The sequence below is a fragment of the Myotis yumanensis genome, unplaced genomic scaffold, assembly GCF_028538775.1.
Source record: "Myotis yumanensis isolate MYYU_CA2020_CCGP unplaced genomic scaffold, mMyoYum1.0.hap1 SCAF_3, whole genome shotgun sequence".
Lineage (NCBI taxonomy): Eukaryota > Metazoa > Chordata > Mammalia > Chiroptera > Vespertilionidae > Myotis > Myotis yumanensis.
In genome coordinates, this window is record NW_027223754.1 from 206,610,108 (window position 1) to 206,622,550 (window position 12,443).

Sequence of the window (12,443 nt, forward strand, 5' to 3'; positions counted from 1 at the left end):
GCCTCCGGCTTGTTTCATACTCGGCAAATCGCTAACAGGACCCAAGATGAACAGTGACACCAGTAAAAGTCCGAGCGGAGGGAGACTTTAAGGTCCCTTTGGTTTTGCAGGTCACTAATTCTGAATTTCAGCAGTTAATATCACGAGGGGCAGGGGCTTTTCAATTTGGTCCAGACAATATTCTCACCAATAAACAGAGAAATATCTGGGTGGAGAGTCAGGAAACCGAAGTTCCAGTCTCAGCCCTGCCAATGCCTCGCTGTGTGACTCTGAGCTAACCCCTTGCCCTTTCTGGGCCTTACCTCCTCCCACCTGTCATATAAGAAGGTTGGGCTGAGCTGGCCTATTCAGAAGGACTTTTCCCAGCAGGCAGTTCTGTGTGTCTCCTCACTGACAGGTCCTTGACTAATCAAGCTCATCCCCACAGGGTAGTCATCAACAGCAGGAATGAGGGCCTCATGACCACAAACCAGCTTTGCGATCAGCAAGGCAATGCAGTCCTGGTACACAGTCTAGCCCAGTCAGGACTTCTGGGCAATCCAAAATGGCCCATGTACACTGCAGGGCACTCAGAAGTACCAGTCGTGTGGGGTAAGGGTAGTGCCCTGGGGAAACATGTGTTGAAGTCACCGTGAAATTGTACAGAAAATGGCTGGCTCTTTGGGAGTCTCTCACCCTCCCTGTAACAGGATGAGCCCAGTGTCTCCTTTATGATACACATGATCATGGGCAAACCCCTCAGGCCGAGACTGTTTTCCCAACTATAAAATGAGAAGCTTGTAATGATCTAAATGTTTTCTTCCTCCAACTAAAAAAATGTTGAAAACTGTTTTATTCAGCTCCAAGGCCAAGAAGGCCAAGGTGAATACAACAGCATAATTAAATAAAGAGCTATTTTAGGAATAATAAGAACCAGATATTTCTTCCCTACTGGAGACAAAACCAGAAGGAAATATCTTTAAACTGAACAGAAAAAATTGGGATGGATCTGAGAAAGAACTCTGTGACCCTAGGGCCAAAGGAGCTTGGAGCGTGTTACCAAGGGAATGAGTAAATGCTCATCTCTTGACGTTTTCTACAGGGGTGATGAGATGCCGTTCTGCAAATGTAACCCTACTAGCTGGAGGAAAGAGAACAGACCGCCCTGTCTTTTGCATGCTGTGGGCCTTTGTACATGCTGTTCTCTGCACTGTAAGCCTAGCATGGGACCAGCCTAAAGTGTTGGATGAACTAGGAATCCAAGCCTGCCTCTTGGTAGCTTGCCTCTCTGCTCAAAGCACACTCCTTAGGGAAGCAAGCCACACTGACAGATGTGAGGGGGGAGGCAGGAAGGGACCAGGTGGTGCAGGAGGAACAAGTGGGAAACCAGGGTACGCATTCCCCTCCTTGAGAAGGAACTGATCACACTGGCCCTTCTATCTCCACCAAGGCCAGTGCGTGAGCATACCTCACACATGTCACATCCTCCCTACACCGACCTAAGCCAGGCTTCCTGTTGTGGTTTTGGCTACGTAGAGGAGAGATAAAAGTCACGCTATGAGAACATTCCATTAGGATGTTCAGATACTGAAGTTCAAGGATGCTACCCCAACATTCCTTCAAACCGCCTTCTCTCCCAGAGAGCCAGCGCCCAGGATCTTGGTTGGGGGGTGGGGGGGGCGAGCAGACCTAGAGCCCCCTGCCTCAGAGCCGAGCCCACTTACATAGATGAGCCCTGAGTAGTAACGCTCCTTGAGGTTGTGCAGCACCGAGGCTTCGTTGAGGCACGTGAGCTCCGCCATGTCCTCCACCTTGGAGAACTTGGGCGGGTTCATCTTCTGGATGTCATCCTTGTTCACCTTCACCTTCTTCCCATTCTCCACCAGCTCCACAATGGCCTCATCGCCCACCTCTTCCTTGAGGCTGGCGGGCTCAAAGCCATTCTTGTCGGAAGGCACCCATACCAGCTTCTTGGCAGCCCAGTCAGCCTGGGCCAAGGGGTTATTGATGAAGTTTTTATCCACATAGAGATACTTATCAGCAGCTTGCTGCGCCATGGTGACTTACAGCCAGGACCTGAGGGAGAAAAAAGGACAAACGTTAGATATAACTACATTAGCCACACAAGAATCGCTAACATGCACCTCTTATCTTTGCAAACTAGATAGCATTATAGTGCAGTAAAACTCTATATAACCAGGCTGCACAATTTGCCAAAATTTCCTTGCTTCTACTTTTGGGAGAAAGATGTACATCGTTGAGAAAACAAGGTAATATCAGGGATGCTGTAAGAAATTAATAGTAAGGTATATTCTAGGATTGATACACAATCAACTAATCTATAAACAACTATTGGCCCCCGTGAGGTAGGGACGACCCCAGTCAGGTCGAAACGGCCCCGGTGTGGTAGGGACAACCCCGGTGAGGTTGAAACGGCCCCCGTGAGGTAGGGACGACCCCGGTGAGGTTGAAACGGCCCCCGTGTGGTAGGGACAACCCCGGTCAGGTTGAAACAGCCCCGGTGTGGTAGGGACAACCCCGGTGAGGTTGAAACGGCCCCCGTGAGGTAGGGACGACCCCGGTGAGGTTGAAACGGCCCCCGTGAGGTAGGGACGACCTTGGTCAGGTCGAAACGGCCCCGGTGTGGTAGGGACAACCCCGGTCAGGTTGAAACGGCCCCGGTGTGGTAGGGACAACCCCGGTCAGGTTGAAACGGCCCCGGTGTGGTAGGGACGACCCCAGTGAGGTTGAAACGGCCCCCGTGAGGTAGGGACGGCCCCGGTGAGGTTGAAACGGCCCTGGTGAGGCTCAGACGGCCCTGGTGAGGTTGAGACTACTCCAGTGAGGTTGGGACAAATAAAGGGGACCAGTATGGACTGATGAACAGGGGTAGATACAGAAGCAGAGCAACATTGAACAGAATGTTAAACTACAGTGGGAAGCCTGGGGAGGGTTGGGGGGGGGATTAAGAGACCAACTGAAGGACTTATATGCATGCATATAAGATTAACCAATGGACACAAGACACGGGGCCGGGGGGGCTGGGGGTAGGGGCCGGGGGAATGTCACGGGGGGGAAAAAAGGAGACATATGTAATACTCTTTGTAATACTTTAAGAAATAAAAATTATTATAAAAAAAAAAAAAAAAACAACTATTATGCCACATGACGAGCACTAAGAGTCTCAAAGATAGATGCAGTTATAGTCACTCTGCCATGCCTATAAAGGCAGAAAAATGACCACACAATTTAAGAGAACTTCCAACAAAAACAGACTCCTAAATAGCCAAAAAATGGGCAATTGACTACAATTACACACAGTGGAAATTTCCAGTTTTAAAAACTTTTTCTTATTTCACAGAGTCAACCAAAAGAAAATAAAACACCAATATGTTGCCCTAACCGGTTTGGCTCAGTGGGTAGAGCATCGGTCCCAGGTCCGATTCCGGTCAAAGGCATGTACCTTGGTTGCGGGCACATACCCAGTAGGGAGTGTGCAGGAGGCAACTGATTAATGTTTCTCTCTCATCGATGTTTCTAACTCTCTATCCCTCTCCCTTCCTCTCTGTAAAAAATCAATAAAATATATATTTAAAAAAAAAACACCAATATGTTGCCAATACATTTTAATTCCATCTTGACAATAAAGCCCAAAGAAATTCGGCGAGAGGAAAAGAAGCCAGTGCTTCCCTTTCTGAGGCACCAGTGTGCAAAGGCAACCCTCACAATTAAGGGCCAGAAGAACGTAAGCACATGTGCGTTTGCCTGTTTCGAAACTCATTTGCAAAATAAAGATGATGAAATAATAACCCCTTACACCTGTGTGGTTTTATTGTTCATAAAGCGCTTTCACCTATATTTTGCTATCTGGAGAGATCCTTGTCATAATAACCCTGTGAGATTGGTAAGGTACGTGTTATTATCCCATTTTACAGATGAGGAAACAAAAGCTCCTGGAGGTAAGGGCGTTGTGCAGTCACCCAGGAAGAACTCCCGACTCCTGGTCCGTGGCCTTTCCACAGTGGCAACCACAGAACTGTTTCCTATTCAAAGGCTCAGGCTCAGATCAGCTCAGAGAACAGCTGCTCTGAGTGAACCAAAAGCAGGACTCAGAAACCACGGTCAACAGAGCCAGCCATGCCACCGGAGGAACCGCCTAGAAGCCCACTGCCTGCTCAAACACAGGCAGGCTTTTCCCTGCGAGATCAAGGTCCCCGGCCCAGGCACCGGAAGCCAGGAGGACCCCAGATCCAAACACAGAGTCACACAGGCTTTCATGCTTCCAGATTCCAAAAGGGACTTGGATGCCAAGGAAGCTGGAGGGTTGGGAGGGAGAAAATAAAAGGAAAAGAATGGGCTGCCCAGGCCTTCTTATCTGGGCTCATTAAATGGTTTCCAGATCAAGGCTAAAGGGCTCCCTTGGATTCACTCCAGGAGGGGCTGTTTTCCAGGAAATCTGCTGGTTCCCCCCCAACAGGCAAGTCCAGGGAGCAGAGCCTGGCAGCCTCCCCAGCTCCCCCAGCTGGTGGCTTGGTTTACATTCTCAGCACAAGCAAACCCTGGAAGCCCCTCTCTGGGGACCAGGGGCGCCATCCACCTGCAAGGACCACCCCCCCAAGAGAAGGCAGGGCCCAGGGTTAGGCAGCAGCAAACAAGGCATGAACAGAACAGCTATAAACCACCTGGCCAGCCCTAATCTTCCCTGTGGGTCTGGGGTCTAGGCAGGTGGCAGCTTACTGCCAGCTGTCCTTGCTTCCACACTGGCCAGTCCATTCGAGCAATCGAAGGCTTCTCTCCGCCAGCATAAATACCAGCTGTCATCTGCCTGTCCGCTGTTTATCTGACCACTGGCCAGTTGGCCTCTCCAAAGTCTCAGGATCCCGGCTCCCCAAACCAGTCTCCCCACTGTGTCACTGCCCTGCTCAGGAACTTGCAATGACTGCCGAGCACAGGGTCTCACAGGCTGCTGGTTCTCAATCTTTTTGCAAACTGCAAACCCATAAAAGGTAAGACAATCTCCCATCAAAATGCAAAAAGGGAGTCAGCTGAACTTTGTCTCCTCCTAAATCCTAATCTGCTGCTGGTTAAGAGTTCACTGACCCAGCCCAGGGAAACCTGAGGATATACTACACCCTTTACAAGATCCCTCCAGAAGAAGGAGGGAAAGGGACCGTCATTAAGTATGTAGATACTACCAACATCAAGTTCTGTTTATTTCCAACCTCACTTAACCATCAATCACCAAAAAAGAGCTTTTATTACCCCCAATTTATAAATAAGGAAACAGGCTCAGAGACAGCAAGTCGTTTGTCCAGTCTCCCAGCCCAGTCATGACGCAGGATCCTAACCCAGAACTTCCTGGCCCCCAGGCCTGGGCTCTTCCCGACACACTTGTGCCTGGGGGTCTCACAAAACAAAAAGTGAGGCTGGCACTGAAGCTGGGCTGAAACTGTTGATAAGCTGAGTGGGACATGGGGAACGCAGAGGTAGGCATTCCACAGCATTCAACAAATATTTACTGAGCAAGCGGGCAGGGAGGCTGAGAATGAGCCCTCCTGGTGTGGACCATGTGGCCTGTCAAAGAGCAGAGCACAGCCCTGGCTGGTGTGCTCGGTGGTTGGAGCATCGACCAACACACTGAAGGGTCATGGTTCAATTCCCCGTCAAGGGCTCTGTACCTGGTTGCAGGTTCGATCCCCAGCCTGGTTGGGGCTTGTGCAGGAGGCAACCAATCTCTTTCCCCTCCCCGCCTTCCCTTCAACTGGCTCTAAAAAGCAATGGGAAAAATATCCTCCAGGATTTTTAAAAAGAAAAAAGCAGAGCACATTAAAACTCAATACTCTCACTCCCCTGGCCTGTGAACTGCTCCAAGCAGCCCATCATTGATGGCTAAATGACTCTGGCCCTCATGAACTCCATTTCACCCCAGCAACACCACCCCTGGTGGGACCAACAGCAAAGAACCTATCTGGAGGCCTGGCATCACAGCAGCACCTGGGCTCCCTTCAGGCTGCAGGCCTGGGCACTCGGCCTAGCCTGGAAATCAGGTAGACTGCCCGGCCCTTTCATTGGTGGGTCTGTGCTGGAGGGCCATAATGCGCAGGTGACAGGGAAAATCCATTCAACCCACTGCCCTCGGCTGGTCGATCAACCCGACCTTCAGGCCTCAGAAGGAGGGAAGGGGCAATTACAGGCCAGCCCTGTCCACCTCCAATACCTATCAGAGACCTGGGGCCAAGCCACAGTTCCTGTAACAGAGGGAGACCCACTGCGTTCCCTCAGAGCTGGGCCAACACAGAGGGCCGTGGTGCCAAGGCACCCATGGATGGTGGGCTTGAAGAGTGCCCACTCGCCTCAGTGCCTCTCTCTGGGCAGAACTTTTCATTAAACACGGCTGGGCCCTGCTGAGCCAGGCCAAGGACAGAGCTATCTGGTTTCAGCAATTCTGCTGGAATGACGCGGGGGAGCAGTAGTGCCAAGATCAATACACGGGCTGGATTGGGGGGGAGGACCACAGAGGTCACGATAAACAGTGTGGTTGCAGTTAAAGCCCTCCCACCCAGCCTGGACAGGAACATCACATTCAAGGATTCGGAGGCCACAGGGCTGCCGCTGAGTCTGTGTGCCCAGTGGGGAAGCCGGGGATGCAGACAGGTTACCACGCACCTCTAAGGATACAGGTGGAGTAAGCCACCACCGTCAAGAGGTGTCAGAAATGAAATGAGGGGCACTAGAGAAAGGGTACCAAGGAGGCAGTCTACTCGATGCAGCAGCTAGCATGCAGCCACTTTCCCCGCCCCATCCTGGGACCCTGCTAAATAGTCACTTTGAAATTAAAAAAGCAAACAAACTGAATGTAATGTAAAGGTTTTCAAAATAAAGAAAAATATCTCCCTAAATTCCTGACCCTCTCCCCCCAAAAAATCAGTTTTCTCTCGCTCTTTTTTTAAATATATTTTATTGATTTTTTACAGAGAGGAAGGGAGAGGAATAGAGAGCTAGAAACATCAATGAGAAACATCGATCAGCCGCCTCCTGTGCACCTCCTACTGGGGATTTGCCTGCAACCAAGGTACATGCCCTTGACCGGAATCGAACCCGGGACCTTTCAGTCTGCAGGCTGACTCTCTATCCACTGAGCCAAACCGGTTAGGGCTCTCTCTCTTTTTAATATATCAGTTTTCTCTCTTTTATTTTTTAATGGTCCTTTCTAGTCCTGGTTCACAGAAACACTTGGTTTTTAACTACCTTAGGCAAAGAGCGAAGTTCACATTTGGTATTTTCCCTACTTCTTGTGACCATTTTCCCCGAGGGCCATAGTTTGCTTGTTGACCATTTTTACCAAAATGCTTCATTTTACAGGTGATGGTGCAGAGGCTCCGAGAGGGAACTACCTCCATTCAGTCAGAGCTGGGGGAGCCAAAACTCAAACCCAGGACTCCTAACTCCAAGGCCGCTTTTAATGGCTACATAATATTCCAAAGTGATTTTTTAATAACTCGCTTCCTACTAGATTTTTCCCTCTTATATAGTGGACCATCTTGAGATAAATTGCCAGAATTACTGGATCAAAATAATCTGGACACGTTTATGGCCCTGAGATGTGGTATCAAAAAGTTTGCCAAAGGGGTTGGTGAGCACAGCCACTGGAGCAGCAGCCACACCAGCACTTAGAAAACTGTCTGCAGGAAAGACCTTGCTGGCTCAGATTAGGGGCCCCCAGGAAGCCCTGGGAACGGGGCGGGAATGGGGGGGCTTGGCCAGCCAGCAAGGAGTTAAGGAGAAAGAAGGCCGCTCTCTCCCATTGCAGATCAGATCAGGCTGAGGCAGGCCCTTCCAGGCCCTTCCCATGTGGCTTCCTGTGGGTGCCAGTCCAACTCCAAGAAACCCAAGTAGTTGCCTTTTTAGGCTATAATCGAGAGGACACACCAGAGGCTAAATTAGGACGCTCAGGAAATGATGAAACTGAAAGTAAATAGGTTAACCAAAAACCTCTGCTTTCAACCCAAAATGTAATTCCTCGATTATTTGCCTTCTCCCCTTCTCCGCTGCCACCCCCCCCCCCCACCCCCCACCCCGCAAAACATCTACTTGGACCTTTTACTCCTTCCTGTTTTCCAAAGAATCCCCTCCTCCCTCCCTCCCTCGGGTTCTCTTTTTACTTACTTGTGTGCTTGTCAGGAAAAGAAACCACTAGCCCCTTAAAGACAGAATTTATTCTACTAGGACAAATCGTTGGTCCAAAGACTGAGCATTTCCATTCCTAGACAACTAGGATTATGTAAAGCCTTCCATGGACCAATTCTAGGCTTGGAGCTTTGAAGGCAGCCCAACTCATCAAAGATACCAAGCACGGAGGGCCTGCTAATCTCTCTGTTTTCTCACTCACGGCCGGCAATCATTTTATAAGGTAGATATTGTCATATTCATTTTACAGGTGAGGGAAATGAGGCTCAGACAGGTCCCAAAACCCAGGTTCACACTCAGACCCATTCGGCTTCAATGCTCTGCTCAGTTTCCACTCAGGTTCCACTGAGAACCCCTGGTTAAGCAAACCAGTAAAATAGACATTAATTTGCCAATTTAAAGCTGCAAACCCCATATTCTCTTTGTGCTGGTTGGTACAAGAGACTTCTCCCACTTCTAAATCGCTAAGCAAGATGTAAGAGGATGTGGGACATGGCCTTGGGCGAGCCATTTAAGTTCTCTGAACCAAGGTTCCAGACCAGAGACCCAAGCGGCTTCACCCCAGACCCTGGAGCCCTTTTCCAGCATAATCAATGATGGATGCGACCAGCTCCTCTGATTGTTTTTCATCCTACCCCATCCCAGGGAGCACAGGTGGATATGCCCCTTCTCTTTCTCCTTACAGCCATTGCTTTTTTAAATTAATTTCAGAGAGGAAGGGAGAGGGAGAAAGAGGAAACATCAATGATGAGAATCATTGATTAGCTGCTTCCTGCACACCCCCTACTGGGGATCGAGTCCGAAAGAAACTCGGGCATGTGCCTTGACCTCCTGATTCATAGGTCCATGCTTAACCACAAGGGCCAAGCCAGCCATTGCTTTTGAGTTAAATAAACTATTAAGGAAGGTTCTATGAAAGCAGCTACTGAAATAATAAGAAAATTTCAAACCCATTAGATTTACTCAGTCAACCAAATCATACTGAGGATCTATGTGCAAAAATATTTTGACAAAGGTATAAAGGACACTCAAGGAGTTTATCATATACTGGATGACACATATCGCTGAAGTGCCAATCTGGGGCTTTATTTAGAGTGGACAGAGCAGGCTCCTGGGTTTTCTGTCCTGTTAACTGCTGCACCCAACAAGCATGGTGGGCGCCCAATAGATAGATGTCATCTGGATTAAGAAGTACCTGCTTGTGACCTTGGGCACGTGCCACCTCTCTGGCGCACTGTAAATGCAGATAACATTTCGTGTCACCCTCTCTACCTCACAAGGCTGTTAGTTCAACACTGAACATAGGTAACAATGAGACAGGACACTTGTCTTTGTGGAACAGTCACTGCAGAGGGGAGACCGTGTAAACAACCAGCTCTACACCACAGGACTCTGCAGGAAGACAGGAGCAAGCAGCTTGCTGTGGAAACAGAGAGAAAGGGGTAATTGAATGGAAAAAGTAGAAGCTCGAGGGAGAGTTCATGGAGATGACATTGAAGTTGGATCCTGGAAGATGGATGGAACGTTGATGTGGGGGGGGGGGGGGGGGGGGAGGAATGGTAGAAAAGGATCCCAGGCCAAGGGGGAAGAAGGTGCTGTTTTTCACGAACCATAAAAGGACATGATCAGGTAAGGCAGGGTTTCTCAACCTCAACACTGACCATTTCAGGCCAAGTAAGTCTTTGTTGTGAAGGACTGCCCTGTGCAGCGTAGGGTAGTTAGCAGTACCTCTGGCCTGTACTCACTAATCAACATAGCACCCCATCCCCGGATATACCAACCAAAAGTGTCTCCAGACATTGCCGAAGGTGGTGATTCGGGAAGAGGGGCGGCAAAATCACCCCCAGTTGAGAACCACGAATGTAAAGGGTTAGATGAGCAAATGTTGAACAGAAGCCAGACCTCAGCTTTGTAAAGACTCTCCCAACAGTGAACTGCACAAGCCCAATCTCTTTAAAACAGAGAAGTCCTCAGAGTAAAATGATTCCTGGGGCCCAAACAATGACCATCACGGACGACACCATCACCAAGGAGTGACTGTCCCTTGGAATACATGGAATTTAAGGGATCTGCCCAGAACCCACTACTGGACTATAAAGTAAAGACTCCTAAATGCCTGATTTTTAAAAAAAGAATCAGGCAAAGGAGGCACATGTGCCTCCCCAGACAGGGCCTGAGTCTCCAGAACCTCTGACACAGTAGTTCAGACAGTGACTCATAAGCAGAGTTCACCAGCATCAAGAGGTCCAGGCGACTAATGGAAGACAGACAGGCAGCAGCCACAATGCGGGAGGGGGAGGGTTGCTCCCATGCTGTATCAGCTCATCCCACCATCCTGGGAATGCCATCAAAGGCTATTTTTTAATGGTTTTGGCAAAACAGTGTTAATTCCAGGGATGATACCTAGATGAGTTTCCCACCCAGAACTTTCCTCCCAGACCTTGAGCACCAACCAGATGGGTGTCTCCATCCTGGAGGACCCACAAGCACCATCATACCTGAACTCCCCCCTACCCGCCTCTGCCCCAACCTGCACTGTCTTCTAGGTCTCCATCTCTAAGAAAGACTGGCCACCTGGTCACCCAAGACAGTCACTGTAACATCTCCCTGGAGGATGAGAAGTGCTCTGCCAACCCCACCGCTGGTGCCCAGCTCCAGTCCAGGCCCAGAGCCCCTCCTTTTCTAAGCTGCACAGCTGCCTCCTTACTGCCCTTCCCCTGAGGCTTCCCTGCCCTTCAAATCCACCCCCCTCGCTGCCTACAGAATGACTTGGCAGCTCCATTTCTATTCATGCTACTTCCTATTTTACTGATATCACCACCAATTCAAAATAGTTGAATGGCTTTACATCTCCAGGACAAAATCTAACCATCCTTGCATGGTGAGAAGGCCCTTGGTGACTCTGCCCATACATCTCCTCCAATACTCCAGCCCTGCCCCTTCCTCTGCCCTTCTCTGCCGCTTAATCCATTCCTGCTCACATCCTTCTCTGCGCATGCCTGCAGGCCTTGGAAGCAGCTGGTATGTCCTCTGCACCAGGAACCCTCTCTCAAGCCTCAGTCCAAATGCTCTCTCCTCTCGAAGGCCCTCCCCTGTTTGCTGCACTTAACTCCTCTTTGTGTCCCTCCCGCTCTGCGCCCCACACTCATTATTTGCAGTTTTATCTGAGGACAGAAGCGGTCTCGTTCATTTTTATTTCAAATGTCTAGCACAATGCCTGACCCAGAGCAGGGCTCAGTTAAAGTTTCCTGAATGAATGCATAAGGAACAAGGCAAAAATGAGGAAGGAGTGGTGGGGAAGGTTTGTTAGAAGCTGGAAAATCCCCTTGAGCTGTACAGAGGGCCAGAGAGTTGGAGAGCTGACCCAAGGTGAAAGCACGCACAGGTCACAGCCACCTACTCTGTTACAAAACCCAAGCCATTTATGGACTACTTTTTTTTAATGGACTAATTTTCTTATAATCTCAAAACAAGAAGGGGAAAAAAGCATTAGAGCTTTCAATCCACAAAGAGATGCAGGAGTAAAAATTATTTCTCGGTCCCCAAGAAACTTTTCATAAGGTTGAATAAACCATCTCAGCTTTCTGGAAATTTCTACTGTCCCCTGATTGACCAATGTGGAGGTGCCTACCATCTACCACCAGACACACCCACATAGGACCTCACCTGGCATAGGCTAGCGGGCAGGCGTCTGCCCTCACTGGGACTCATGGGAAGGCCTCAGGCTGCCCTCCTGCCGCTTCTGGAGAAATACTGAGCAAGTGCTACAGGTGTCAATCTTTGGTGCCAACTCAAAAGAGAGTGACAGGACTTAGAAAAACCACTGCCATGTGGAGCACCGATTCTTCAAATCCCAAGACAGGTATTTATAATGCACAATAAGAGAATGCAATGGGGTTGAGTTTGGAGTCCGACGTACTGCGTCTGAATCTCCTGCTCACAATACCTATAATCTCAAAGCTGTTAATTAATACCAGGAGAATCTCCTCGCTCTAGAATAAGAAAAAATGCCTACCTACCATCACAGGGATTGTAACTCAAGTTCCCAGCAAAGAATCCAACACTTAATAATATGAAGTCCTCTCCCAACTCCGGTCTCTTGTCCTCCTGACCTAATTAGTCTTAATCCTTCCTAGAAGGACACCTGGGGCCTATGAAAAGTTTCTACAAGTTTGGTGACTCTCCAGGTGACATCAGTCCAGAGAACAATGTGGCACAGTACGGTGACTCCCAAACACAGTGATTTTGCTTGAAGAAAGAGGGTTTCATGGCCCAGG

The 12,443-nt window shown here is 49.3% G+C and overlaps 1 protein-coding gene across 1 annotated transcript in view; it reads right to left on the reverse strand.

The window, feature by feature from the left end:
* MYH9 (myosin heavy chain 9) overlaps positions 1 to 12,443 on the reverse strand; it is an 89,718-nt gene that overhangs the window by 54,018 nt on the left and 23,257 nt on the right. The window contains exon 2 of the mRNA XM_070411039.1: positions 1,704 to 2,055. Within this exon, the coding sequence (XP_070267140.1) occupies positions 1,704 to 2,036 (333 nt within the window). The 5' untranslated portion in view covers positions 2,037 to 2,055. The remainder of the gene's footprint in view (positions 1 to 1,703; positions 2,056 to 12,443) is intronic.